Below are 14628 nucleotides of genomic sequence, written 5' to 3'. Positions count from 1 at the left end.
GCACCAGGATTCACAGACTTTTATATGATACGAGTAACTTTCAAATGAAGACAAATGTGCATTCCCTTCCTTCAATATCATCCAGAGTAGTTTGTCACTGTGTCAGAAATTCAATTAATGAAATCAAAACCAGTTTGTTTATTTTGACTGGATCATCATGGTGATTTGAGTTCATGTTTGTATGGTAGGAGCAGGCTTCACTCAGTCTCTTGGTTTGTTTTTGAGAGTGCTAGACCAAACTTATATGTTTACTAAGAAAAGGAAAAAAGGTCGCACTTTGCATATAAACGTGTTGTGCAACAATAAAAAACACGTTTATATGCAAAATGCAACCTTTTTTCATTTGAGTTCATGGCCATATGAAACTAAACAGAAAATTGTACAGAAACATCATAAACAAAAATATAATATTTTCAATACAGTTTGTGTAGACAACAAACAAACGTTACAGAAATGGCTTCGACAACTACTAGAACAGTAAAGTCCAAGACTATTTTAGATTATATGTTTTGAAAAGAAGAAACAATAACAGATGAAGTAGATTTGTTATCCCACAAGACTCCACACCAAATGGCTGCTGGATCATATCAAACTCACCTTACTGTAAGTCCAGTAGGCTATAAGCTGAGATGTCAGGATCTATATACTGTCAAGGGGATCATGGTGGAGGTGTATTTCCATGTCCATGAATCAGCATAAAATCTCACTGTGAGACGTATACGAGGTACATATTCCAATATGTGCGTCTGATCTGTTAGCTGTTTTTGGTGAGTATTTGCATGAGAACAATTTGCATTGGCAGCACAGCCTACATGCATCAGTGCTCAGGATGATATTTAAATATCCTCAACCACCTGAACATCTTGTGAATGAGAACAGTTGTGGTATTTTGTAGCAATGACCTTCATCACAATAATCCTGACAGTGCTCCTCTGTCTACATGGTATGTATCAAAGCTTCTTGTGTTTCTTAAAATGTTTTCTTTGTAGGCAATTTTTGATGCTTCATTCAAATAAGAAAACTACTTTGTCTATGCAGGTGTATATGTCATAAAATAAGAATAACATTTAAATCTAATTCACAGGATCCAGAGGTCAGTACACTCTGACTCAGATTCCAGCGGTGAAAGCTGCTTCTGAGGGGGACACGGCCATTCTGTCCTGTAAAGTCAGCAGTGCTGTGCACATATATAGTGATGGAGATGAAGGACTGTTTTGGTATCAACAGAAGCCTGGAGGAGCTCCAAAACTTTTGATTAATTATGTAAACCAGCGTTACTCTGGAATTCCATCTAGATTTCAAGGGAGTGGATCAAGCACAGACTTCACTCTGACCATCAGTGGAGTCCAGACTGAAGATGCAGGAAATTACTACTGTAAGAGTCTTCACAACCCTAACAGTGTGTGGGTGTTCACACAGTGATACAGAGCCGTACAAAAACCTCCTTGTGCCAGACTACACAGGAGTGCACGGCTGCAGCTTTGAGTCTCTGCAGATGGTGAGCTGTTCATATGAGCAGTGAGAGTGGGCTGCACACACGTATCCTCAGCAAGTTCCTGGACACTAGAAAGAGTTCTGCTCAGGCATTATTATGGACAGCTGAGCAGTGACCAGTCCAGGGGGAAGCTACTGACAGAGCAGCGAGAGCACAGGTGGGGAGAGGGAACCAATATAAGGACTCTGGGCCCATTTACAGCACAGTAGAGCATGTGTAACACTTTGTTATTTGTATGACCTTGTTGCATTTCTGATTATTCCCATTCATTGTATTTTGATGGTTCAGCTGTTAACCTTTGTGCGCCAATACATTGTCATTCACAGAGATGTGTGTTACAAAAGTGTAGTGGCCTTTTCTTGTGTGTTAGTGAGCATTACCATACAGACTTATTTTAGCAGTGATCAATGAACACTTTCAAATTGGTATTTTTCTTGCAGAAGAATGGAAAAGCATGCAAGTATCGAGTGTTATAATAATTTGGCAAAGATATTTAGCAGTGAAACATAGAGAAAGACACATTTTGTGTTTTGTGTCTATCTGATATCTAATGAGCTTTTTATATTGTCTGTTGCTTAGTTCTGTTCATTCAATTCAATCATTGAATTCTTATTTCATTATTTTCATATATTTTGTTATTCGTTTTTATTCAGTCTGAGGTTACAACTTGTCAAAGCTTCTGGCTTTTCTTAGTTCATTTTAATATAGTCCAACATGTCCTATTCTCAAACATACGAAGGGAGTCAAAAGAAGTGACACCTGAATGTATTTATCTAAACACTGACTTACTCAAGTGTGACACATGAATGTATTTATGTTATTAAAAACATCTGTTCAAGCATTTGTTCTGCAATTTTGTACTGAAGCTTTACTTCACTGTTAGTCCTGAAATTGTTCTTCTAAAAACAGTCCTTTGTTTACTATTAGGGTTGTCAAAATAACTGATTAATTTAGATTCATTAATTTGAGAAAAAATAACTCATTAAAAAGATAACGCAGATTAATCGATGACCTTTGACCCGGTGCCATTCTAGTCAGTAAGCAGTAGACTGTTAAATAGGGAGATGGGAATGTGCTGCCTGGATCATTGATTTTAACATTTACTTTAAAAAAAAAATGGCCTAATGGTGTTAAAAACTAGATGCACCGCATAGCGGTACACAATATGCCCGCCGCTCAGTTCTGCACATTCTCTCCAAAACGAATTACGCTTGTCAACTTTCCTGTATCTCCGATTTGTGCAATATACTTATATATCTCCTACTCTTGCAGCTCATGTGTATATGAGAGTGTGCATGTGTGAGTTTGCTTGTATAAAGATGTGTGTGTGTCTGTCTGTGTGTGTGTGAATGTGCATGTGTGCGTGCGCGTGTGTGTGTGTGTGTGGAATCCGTGGAAGTGTGTTTATCTGTGCATGTGAATCTGTTGATATGTGTGTGTGTGAACTGCCGGCTCAACATAAAAATGGAAATCGGTTTTGCCAATAGCCTACTCACTATTGGAATTTAACAGTTACGCCATTTTGACAGTAACGTCAACAATATATAGAAGACATCACAACCTGCAAAAAGTAATTTCAGGGAGGTATCTAAAAATACTTTAACCTACTGAGATACTGAAATACAGATGAATAGCCTCTGTTTGTTCAATAATGTCTAGTCAGTATCCCAAATAAGAGAGGCCTATAGATAGAAACTGTGGTAATAAAATATGAAGATTTTGGTAGTTTGGGCTTTTCGTGTATCCTTCTATTGTAGCCATTTAGCCATCTACTTTAGGCCTGAATTATATGCCAATGAAATTACACTTGTTAAACTCACCTCAATAAATATTTTGCAATCATTTAATCCACCATGGGCAATGCTAAAATTACTGTTACAAACCAGCGGCAGAGTTGGCGGTCCAACGCGGGTACCCACCAGTGGCCCGCTGGAGTTTTGCTCATTACATCAGTTCTCTGGCGGTCCACCGGCGGCTCAGAGGCGGCTCCAGATAAAGGGCCACCCTTTTGCCGCTTACTACCCACCAGCTTCTAATTGGCCTTATTTATGGCCATAATAATGAAAATGATGTACTAAAATAGCAATAATACATTAGAACACTTTCCATTTACCCTCAATCAGAGCAATTTACAATTATTTACAGGGCTTACCAAAGTTACCAAATTTACTAAGGTGAAGACAGTGCCTGCTGATGAGAAACCTATAAATGTATTCTGTAATTTAATAATCCAATATAAAAAACATTTATCCTCAGCAACTATCACACAGACTCACCACACATAGTATTAGGTTCAATACATTTCGTTTATTTATTTATTTTACATGCTTTTGTTTATTTATTTTACATGCTCATTTACATGCTTTATTTATTGTACATGCTTAAACAATTTATTAAAATTATTTTTAATAATGATATTATGCAACACACTCTTCAGATGTAAGGACTTAAAAGCCACCTTTCCTGCTGCACCAGTCTAATTAATTTGGAGCGTCAGGGACCTCCTCAAAGCCCGGCCCAGCATCCTCTTAAACAGCATCTTTGGTGGTGTTTCCTCCAAAAATAGCAAAATTGAGCTGAATTTACTACCTTTTCACTACCATCAACATGTTTTCTACTACAAAAGCAAAAGGTGAAGAGTAATGTAATGCAATACCTTTCCAAAACACAATAACACATTTAAGAACAGGATTTAACAATGAACAAAGCTACTGGCATTTGAACAGGGGTGTGTAGGCTGTCAATAGGCACTGTATTTACCGGCATGGCTGGAGTTGATGAAGCTTGCTGGGTGGTGGTGCTGGCAAAGGTGTTGTGATCTGACTGGCAAACTCTGTTGAACAGATTGGTTTAGTGAGATGATTACTGCAATGGTATGACACCTGGCGCATGCTAACTAGCGCCTAAAGTACAAACACTTCTAAAGGATATTTCCACTTAATTTTCAGACAAACCAAGCAAGGGACCACATGTACAGACTCTGCAAATATTAACCATGATATCATTTTTTTATTTAAATGACTTGAAAGAGATCGTCAGGTATAAATGCACCATACAGTAGTGGCCAGTTAATTCATTCAGATGCTGTTAGGCTACATGCTAACTAGCGCCTAGAGTACAACCACTTCTAAAGGATATTTCTACTTAATTCTCAGACAAACCAGGCTAGGGACCACATGTACAGACTCTATAAATACTAACCATGAGGTCCGGTTTTTATTTAAATTATTTGAAAGAGATCGTCAGGTATAAATTTACCATGCCAGTTCATTCAGCTGTTGCTAACTAGCGCCTAAAGTAAACACTTCTAAAGGATATTTCCACTTAATTTTCGGGCAAACCAAGCTAGGGACCACATGTACAGACTCTATAAATACATTTTGGAAACAGGTATTCGCTTTAAATACAGTTTTTAAAATGAAAATAGTAGAGATATAGAGAAGAGATGTTTTACTTACCTAGTCCTAAGCCTGCGACTGCGGTTTGAGTAGGCCTGCTGACATATTGTAGGCTTTGCTTGATTACGTTTCTAAACGTAAAGACATTTACCAACTTCTTTACAAGTCTGACGGTTACACAGTTACGTGCAAGAACAACAAGTCACGTAAGAGATGAAATCGTTTAGCTTACTGCAACATGAGAAATCAAGTAGTGTAACTAGCGACAGTAAAGAAAATTCCAATATGGCCGCCATTCGGAACTGATAAATTATAATAGTCAGGTAGAACCCCAGGATAGGTGTGACATAAGGTACTAATGCAATTTTTTTGCATAATCTGATAGTTTAGGGGGTGTAGACTCAGAATCTGACGGGTGCCGCTCCGGCACCCTTGAGCATTTTCCTTAAAATGACATCATCTGCCACACCCCTTTTTTATCATAGAAAGTCGTCTAAATATACATTAACATATAAACCCATCATGTATGGTATCAAATTAAAGCTCTTCTCATGCAGGAATCAGCTTTGACCATCAAAAAGATGAAAAAAAAATAGTTTTTAATGACATAATCTGCCACGCCCCCTTTTGTTGACCATAAAAAAAGAACTAGACTCACATTACTGTATAAAACCCATCATGTATGGTATCAAATGAAAGCTCTTCTCAAACACAAATCAATGATGTCAATTTAAAAAATGCTAAAAATTATCCCTCCAGAGAACATAATAACTGTAAAATCTGGTACGGTCACACCTCTGAAATGGTAGGCTGAGCAACAAATTGTATCAACCCTCACCAATTAATCAAATAGACAACAAAGTAGTACTTTATCACAGATTTTTGAAAGCAACTATATCAAGAACATGTTGCCAGGCTGGCCTTGTACACATCACAAACATCAAATGTCTCCTCCAAAGAACATTCATTCAATCAGACATTTCTCCCTCGCTGTCATCAGTATCCTCCACTGAAAGTCGAATTTTTATTTGCACACTGCTCATCACCTTTGCAATGGATCCCTGAAGCAGACGACCACCTCGTGACCCAAAGAGAGAGCCATTAAGAGACCAGGAAGGGCAGTACATATGCTACACATGTGGAGAGTCCGGTCACACCAGTCAACAGTCATGGCCAAGTCACCCGGCAAAGACATGCTCCAGGAGAGGCAGACAGTGCACAGAATACTCCACCAGAGAGTGAACCAAGGCCCCCTGGTTAATCAATGATCAGGAGTGGGCTGGCAGACTGTGTTGACACTGAAGTCGACCAGTTCCTGAAACAAAATGCATTTGGTCACTGCTGGACGGTTGACCGGATGATCTCTGGAGTGAAGACAAGCTGCCTTTGGGACACTGGGTTTGAGGTCACCACCATCAAAGAGTCTCACTTTAGAGAACACTTTGGGGAGGAACAGCTAAAGTCCACCCATTGGGTGGAGCCTATGGACTGAACATGCCGGTCCTTGGTTGTCTTGAAGCAGATGTTGAGTGTTTTGGAACCACTCTTTAGTGGCGGTGCATCTTCATACTGAGAGACACCCATCTGGATGTTGTAAAGATGTAAAAATGGGCTCCCTGGCATTATGGGGATGAACATCATCAAAGATCTAGTGACCTCTCTGCTGGGTGTGGATGCAATGAGGATGAAAAGGCTGCTCCACCAGAGGCAAGTGTCCGTCGTGTGTTGGCTAGGGTCAAGAATGAGGTGGAATTCTTGGATTCAGATGGCAAAATTGGGTTTGTCAAGGTGGCTGGCAGAGAAGTGATCACCATCCCACCACACAGTAAGAAGGTGATTGAAGGCTGGTGCCTCCAACAGTGGAATGCCATTCCTGGTGGAAGCACTCCAAAGATCAGCATCCAGAAGGGGCTTCTGGTTGCCAACATACTCGGAAAGGCAGCAGGTGGAAAAGTCCCTGTCGGGGTTATGAATACCTGTGAGAAGGCCATAAAACTAATATCCAGGGCCAGGGTAGCTGTGGTGTCCAAGTCACAGAGGATCTGTCCAAAAGAGGTGGTGGGGTTTGATGAAATGGATGGGGTATTGCATGTTGAACAGTGTTCAGGCTACCGAAGATGGACACCAATGTATGCCTCTTCCAGTACAGGTAGCTGCAGGAGAGCTTATCTTGGCACAGCATGTAAAGCTTAGTGCACTGTTGAAAAGCTACGGGGATGTCTTCTCAAGCCACGACAATGACTATGGCTACACAACTACAGTGACACATGACATAACATATAAACTGGTGACACCCACCCGATCAAAAGTTCAAGCGACATGTACAGGACATAGTGGGGCAAAGAGAGTAGCAGCCCCTGGGCATCGCCAGTGGTCATTGTGCGAAAAAAAGACGGGAGTGTGCGCTTTTGCTGTGACTACAGAAAGCTGAACATGGTCATGTGCAAAGATGCATACCCACTTCCACGGATAGAGGAGGCGCTTCATGCACTGGGCAAGGCACAGCTGTTCCCCACTTTGGACCTGACATGGGTTACTTTCAAGTGACTATGAGTGACCAGGATAGAGAGAAGACAGCTGTCTTTACCCCGTTTGGTGTCTATTCTTAAAGCATTAAAAAAATGATAGGATGAAAAATATTGTTTTCTGTAATTCTGGGGGAGGATCCAAGGACAGTCATAATTAATGTGCTTAACTACCTGGGAAGTACCTCACAACATTGCTGTCAAATTCAGTGACAGATTCAAGGGAAATTATAACTAACATGCTAACTAACAAGGGTACATCAGACTTGCTATAATATTCACAATAAAATTAATTACTATTGAATGATTGTATTCCTGTATGTATTAGGCCAGGGGTTCTTAACCTTTTCAACCTTGAGGCCCAATTTGTTATAGTAGAAAGTGGCCCGGGGCCCATTTAATATTCATCATTCACATCCAAAAAGCGCACGTTTTTGTATTTATTGGTAGACATTTCACAAGTGCAATTTCATTACGTTACGTTAACGGTATTTGTTTTTAGACATGGCTGGATTCACTTAATGGTAGCTTTCTGGCGATGAACTTCTGGCCATCCATTCATTCTAATACGTTGGGCAAGTCTCCCCTTTAGTGAAATGTGTAGTGTCAGAATCCCAGCAGTTTTGTTAGCTAATATAGCTAGCAGTTTAGCTGAACTAATATAGCTAGCAGCATTTGCAGTACATATCCTCGATACGGATATACCCACAAGGTGATGAATGGAATGAAGTCTCATGCATTACATATCTCTGATGTCTTCATTTGATAATCTACCCAATACCGCGGCCCTTGCGGCCAACAGGTGCAACACTGAACATTTCTTGCGGCCCTCTGGTTAAGAATCACCGTAAGTCTGGGCCGCGGCCCTGTGGTTAAGAATCACTGTATTAGGCTAAATGGCAGTTCCATCATTTATTCAATTTAATACCAAAATATGACATGATTTAGAGTCAGCTATTATGCGGCAAAAAGAAACGTAATCTGACCTTAAAGGTCACTTTGCAGATGGTATTTTGTTCTCTGAAGGGACCTGAACTATTTTTTTTCATCTTTTTGATGGTCAAAGCTGATTCCTGCATGAGAAGAGCTTTAATTTGATACCATACATGATGGGTTTATATGTTAATGTATATTCAGATGACTTTCTATGATAAAAAAGGGGTGTGGCAGATGATGTCATTTTAAAGAAAATGCTCAAGGGTGCCGGAGCGGCACCCATCAGATTCTGAAAGGACACCCCCTAAACTATCAATTTATGCAAAAAAATTGCATTAGTACCTTATGTCACACTTATGCCCAAATTCCACAAAGTTCTACCTGACTATAACTCCATCTTCTTCGTTTGTCTTCTTCTCTCTGATCTGATCTATCACTCACTGAGCAGCGCCAGCGCCACACACCAGTGGCAGCAGGCTGCAGTGTTTGAACGTTGTTGCATTAGTTCTGCTTTTGACGTTCTCATATAAAATCGTAATAAATACATAATTGTTTTATTTGGTAAGCACAGGGTAGCCACGGGGGTGGCCAGTGACACAGCTACATGGGGCACAGGCCATTCTAGGCTTCAGTGTAGAACAGCCACGTTGAGGGACCATTCACTAAATGCACACATAAATACATTTATTATAGCCCCCCATGGATGAAATTCCACAAAACTTGGCATACTCCCAGAGGGTGCCAGGTTAATCATACACATGAAATTTGGTGCAGTTCATAGCATCTCATCTGAAGATAGGGGCAATTAAAGCAATATTACATTACATTTTCAATTTTTACCATGGGGGTGCAAATCACAAATGACTGGTTATAAGCTAAGTTGATCTGAGTTCTTGAGACCAACTTACCATAAAAAAATTGTCATCCTCGGTGCCACGGTTCAGGTAGTTATGTAGGAAAAACTGCAATTTTTGGGCTTCGGGCGGGGGCAGCGCGGGGGGGGAGTGACCCCCGGGGACGAAACGAAATTTTTCCGCACAAGTCTACTGGGGCTACATGCCCACCAAGTTTCATGTGCCCTGGTGTTACGGTGTCCCGGGAATCGCTGACCAAAAAATGACGGAAAAAAAAAAAAAAAAAAAAAAACTTTGACAACAACTATATGACCGCTTCGCTAGCTATGCTAGCGGCGGTCATAATAAGGGGAGTGTTGAGGGGAGTGTTCATTTATTTTCATTGTGTCCCCTAAGTTATAAATGTGGCCTGAAATGCCTTGTATGTTTTAAAAAAAACCTTCTTCCCGAGGCATTTTTGAATTCATTTCCTGAGCATTCAATGATGCATTTGAATTGAAATATTTGAAATAGCTTTCACAGCAAAAAGATTATATGCGATTCATTTAGATTAACTAATCAGTGTGTAATTAATTAGATTATCATTTTTAATCGATGGACAGCCCTATTTACTATATTTATTTGTGGACAACAGAATAAACACTGACACACAGAGAGAGAGCGCTGTGGTATTTTCTCACTGGCACTCAAATCTGCTCCAGCATGGAGGGACACTGTGATGTTAAAAGATGTTTTATACACAAAGTTCAGGAGGAGCTCATAGGGATGATTGACAGCATCATGTGTTATGGCATTCCAAAATATCCCACCTCCTCCCAATTTTCCTCCTTTTCACTGAAATGAAACTCATCTTACCAGTAGGGGGCAACAGATATCACCAATCACAGCAATGTCCACTGTATAGGCATGTCAGGACCACGGTCAGTCACCAAGCCAATCATGCTTATTGTCTGCACTCTAATTTGCATTTCTTATAGATGAAGTTGTATAAGTAGAATTGCTGGTAATATCAAGTTGATGCTATAGTGACACATTTTAACAACTGTTGTATTATATTTACTATAATAACTATACTATAACAACTGTTGTATTATATTTACTATATTTAGTGAGTATCGTTTTAAATGCATGTGACACAAAGAAGTCTGTGGGTGCCACTAACACTTGCATGGATCAGCTTGGGTGGTTCTCTAAAAATACTGTAGATTCCAAATGTTCAGCCTGTCAGAGATTAAAGAAACCGCAAAACTTCATGTGAACAATCACCTTTCAAAAATACTGATATGAGTTTAACATTTTGAAAAACATTGTATTTTCTTGTTATATACATAGTCATAGTCTGAAAATGTTTATTTTCCTGCAAGTCAATTCAGCTTTTCAGCTTTTAGTTGAAATTCAGCCTCTTAATTGTGATAGGAGGCAGGGAAATGAGCGTCACTGGAATGTCAGAACCCTGATCATCCGTCTACACCGGATTTGTCCAGTAGCAGTATTTTGCCTAGAAGGGCACTTTGCATGAATTGAAAGTGTCAGTGTACTCAGAGGGTTTTTCTAGTGTGACCTGCTCTAGGGTTCTCAGACAACTCGGTTCAGGTCATTCTTGACGATGAAGTCTAAAATAAACATGTTGTTTAAAGTAGTATTGCTCTGGACAATTATCTACATCCAAGGTAAGGTGCACAGGCACAGCTGTTAATAATATTCATGAAAAGAGGAAGCTTGTATTTTTAAAGACACTCTACAGAGTTATTATTAATGTGTGTGTGTTTTGTTTTGTTTTGTTTTCAGAATGCAGAGGGCAGTACACAGTGACTCAGACTCCATCAGTATTAGCTGCTGTTCCTGGACAAACAGTCTCCCTGAACTGTAAAGTTAGCAGTAATGTTTATAACAACAACCATCTGTACTGGTACCATCAGGTATCTGGAGAGCCTCCTAAACTCCTGATTTACTATACTGACCGTCTCCAGTCAGGCACTCCATCTCGATTCAGTGGCAGTGGATCTGGAAGTGCTTTCACTCTGACCATCAGTGGAGTCCAGACTGAAGATGCAGGAGATTACTACTGTGAGAGTGTCCACAGTGGTCCTGTGTTCACACAGTGATACAGAGCCGTACAAAAACCTCCCTCTGTGAGAGTACACATGACTGCACTGCTGCAGCACAGACTTTCAGCAGGTGTGAGGCGGGGTTTAGTAATACATTTGCCATTTTTCATTACCAAAATATTTATAAGGTTACATGAATATATGGTTTATTTTTTTCAAATATACATAAATATGCAGTAATTTTACTTTACTTTGAAATTCTTGTGTCTTCAACATATATTATCGATATTGATCATAACAAAGCAATGTATGCCAATGTTTTAAAAATGTATAGATGTGGGCAAGTCTTGAGTCTGAAACGGGACCTGGATTCAGAGACTTTCCTTTGACTATCAGTGAGTTTTAGATGAAATATGAAATATGAAATATGACTGCAGGAGGGGACACAGTGGCACACAGAGGCTGTACAAACAGAAGCAGCACCAACACCTCCCTGACTCAGAGTACACATGACTGCTGTTACATGGGCCTGTTGCAGGAGCTAGGAGAACAGGATTTAAACTCCTGGCTTGATAAGAATGTATATATCATTTACATTCCCTGATATTATATATAAATGATATTTATTTATTATTCAGTGTATTTTTGTCACTGTGTCATCAATTTACTTTATAAAATCAAAACCAGCTTGTTCATCTTGACCATATATTTCAAAATATTTTTTATATCAACCTAAACAGAGCATTGTACAGAAACAACAAAAATAAATACTTAGTTAAATGTAATATGATATTTTCAGAATAGTTTGTAGACACAAACAATTGTTATAAAAATTACTTTAACACCTGCTACAACAGTCCAAGACTATAACTTTAACTTGTCTATAACTTTTAACTTATGTTTTGAAGAGAAAGGAAAGGCAACAACAGATTAAATAGATTTCTCATACCACATAACTCCCCTGTAATAGAAAAGTCTTTAACACCTACTGAAACAGTAAAGTCGAAAAATGTACTTAGACTATGTGTTTTGAAAAGAAAAGAAATAATAATAGAAGTAGATTTGTTATCCCCCATGACTACACACAACCCAATGGCTGCTGGATCACCATACTGTATGTCTCTGACATCTCAGAATCAACATGTCAAGGGGATCATGGTGGAGGGGTATTTCCAGGTCTATGAATCAGCATAACAAGTCATTAACACTTGATTGCACTTTGTTGATGGACTACTGTACATGTCTGTCCCCCTCCCCTCCCCCAAACAGGCCTGAAAAAATGATGATGAGAACACATTACTGGCCAGTATTAGTGATGTTTTCAGTGTGTGTCTGATCCGTTAGCTGTTTTTGGTGAGTATTTGCATGAGAACACTTTGCATTGGCTGCACAGCCTACATGCATCAGCGCTCAGTACGATATTTAAAGATCCTCAACCACCTGAACATCTTGTGAATGAGAACAGTTGTGGTATTTTGTAGCAATGACCTTCATAACCTTTATCCTGACAATGCTCCTCTGTCTACATGGTACGTATCACATTTTGTTGTGCATCTTAAAATAACACTTCCTTCGAAAAGCAGTTTTTGAAGATTCTTTCAGATAATTAAACTACTTGATCTGCGGGTGTATGTGTCAAAAGATAAGAACCAAGTTTAAATTTCCTCCACAGGATCCAGAGGTCAGTACACTGTGACTCAGACTCCAGTGGTGAAAGCTGCATCTGTGGGGGACACGGCCGTTCTGACCTGTAAAGTCAGCAGTGCTGTGTTCTTTTATATTAGTTATGGACACTACCTTCACTGGTATCAACAGAAACCCGGAGGAGCTCCTAAACTTTTGATTACATTTGCAAACAAACCACATTCTGGAACTCCATCTAGATTCAAAGGGAGTGGATCAAGCACAGACTTCACTCTGACCATCAGTGGAGTCCAGACTGAAGATGCAGGAGATTACTACTGTCAGAGTCTCCACAGTGGTGATGTGTTCACACAGTGATACTGAGCCGTACAAAAACCTCCTTGTGCCAGACTACGCATGAGTGCACTGCTGCAGCTTTGAGTCTCTGCAGATGGTGTGCTGTTCATATGAGCAGTGAGAGTGGGTTGCACACACGTATCCTCAGCAAGTTCCTGGACACTAGAAAGAGTTCTGCTCAGGCATTATTATGGACGGCCGAGCAGTGACCAGTCCAGGGGGAAGCTACTGACAGAGCAGCGAGAGCACAGGTGGGGAGAAGGAACCCATATAAGGACTCTGGGCCCATTTACAGCACAGTAGAGCTTATGTACTTTTGAATGACCTTGTTGCATTTCTGATTATTCCCATTCATCGTATTTTGATGGGTCAGCTGTTAACCTTTGTGCGCCAATACATTGTCATTCACAGAGATGTGTGTTACAAAAGTGTAGTGGCCTTTTCTTGTGTGTTAGTGAGCATTACCATACCGACTTATTTTAGCAGTGATCAATGAACACTTTCAAATTGGTATTTTTCTTGCAGAAGAATGGAAAAGCATGCAAGTATTGAGTGTTAATAATAAATTGTCAAAGATATTTAGCAGTGAAACATAGAGAAAGACTTTTGAAACACATTTTGGGTTTTGTGTCTATCTGATATCTAATGGGCTTTTTATATTGTCTGTTGCTTAGTTCTGTTCATTCAATTCAATCATTGAATTCTTATTTCATTATTTTCACATATTTTGTTATTAGTTTTTATTTAGTCTGAGGTTACAACTGTTCAAAGCTGCTGGCTATTTGAAATAGCTTTCAAAGGCAAAAAGATTATATGCGATTCATTTAGATTAATTAACCACAGTGTGTAATTAATTAGATTATCATTTTTAATCAATTGACAGCCCTATTTACTATATTTATTTGTGGACAACAGAATAAACACTGACACACACAGAGAGAGAGAGAGCGCTGTGGTATTTTCTCACTGGCACTCAAATCTGCCTCAGCATGGAGGGACACTGTGATGTTAAAAGATGTTTTATACACAAAGCTCAGGAGGAGCTCATAGGGATGATTGACAGTATCATGTGTTATGGCATTCCAAAATATCCCACCTCCTCCCAATTTTCCTCCTTTTCACTGAAATGAAACTCATTTTACCAGTAGGGGGCGACAGATATCACCAATCACAGCAATGTCCACTGTAGGCTTGTCAGGACCACGGTCAGTTACCAAGCCAAACATGCTTATTGTCTGCACTCTAATTTGTATTTCTTAGAGATGAAGTTGTAAAGGTAGAATTGTTGGTAATATCAAGTTGACGCTATAGTAACACATTTTAACAACTGTTGTATTATATTTTTCACTACCCAGATAGACCATGAGCAGCCCATCGTATGTTTTAGTTAAA

General features: G+C 39.5%; 3 gene segments (V, D, J or C); all 3 read left to right on the top strand.

Annotated features, from left to right (window-relative positions):
* LOC134061807 (Ig kappa chain V-III region MOPC 63-like) overlaps nucleotides 1–14628 on the top strand; it is a 98828-nt gene that overhangs the window by 46051 nt on the left and 38149 nt on the right.
* The window catches only part of LOC134061808 (Ig kappa chain V-III region MOPC 63-like), a 74118-nt gene that overhangs the window by 25255 nt on the left and 34235 nt on the right, over nucleotides 1–14628 (top strand).
* Nucleotides 10768–11410, top strand: LOC134061816 (Ig kappa chain V region K16-167-like). The segment is given in 2 exon segments: nucleotides 10768–10878; nucleotides 10997–11410. Coding segments are annotated over 2 exon segments (381 nt in total).

Source organism: Sardina pilchardus, chromosome 17, assembly GCF_963854185.1.
Source record: "Sardina pilchardus chromosome 17, fSarPil1.1, whole genome shotgun sequence".
NCBI classification, from domain to species: Eukaryota; Metazoa; Chordata; class Actinopteri; order Clupeiformes; family Clupeidae; genus Sardina; species Sardina pilchardus.
The sequence above is the reverse complement of the archived record's forward strand: the minus strand, read 5'-3'. Positions and strand labels throughout refer to the sequence as shown.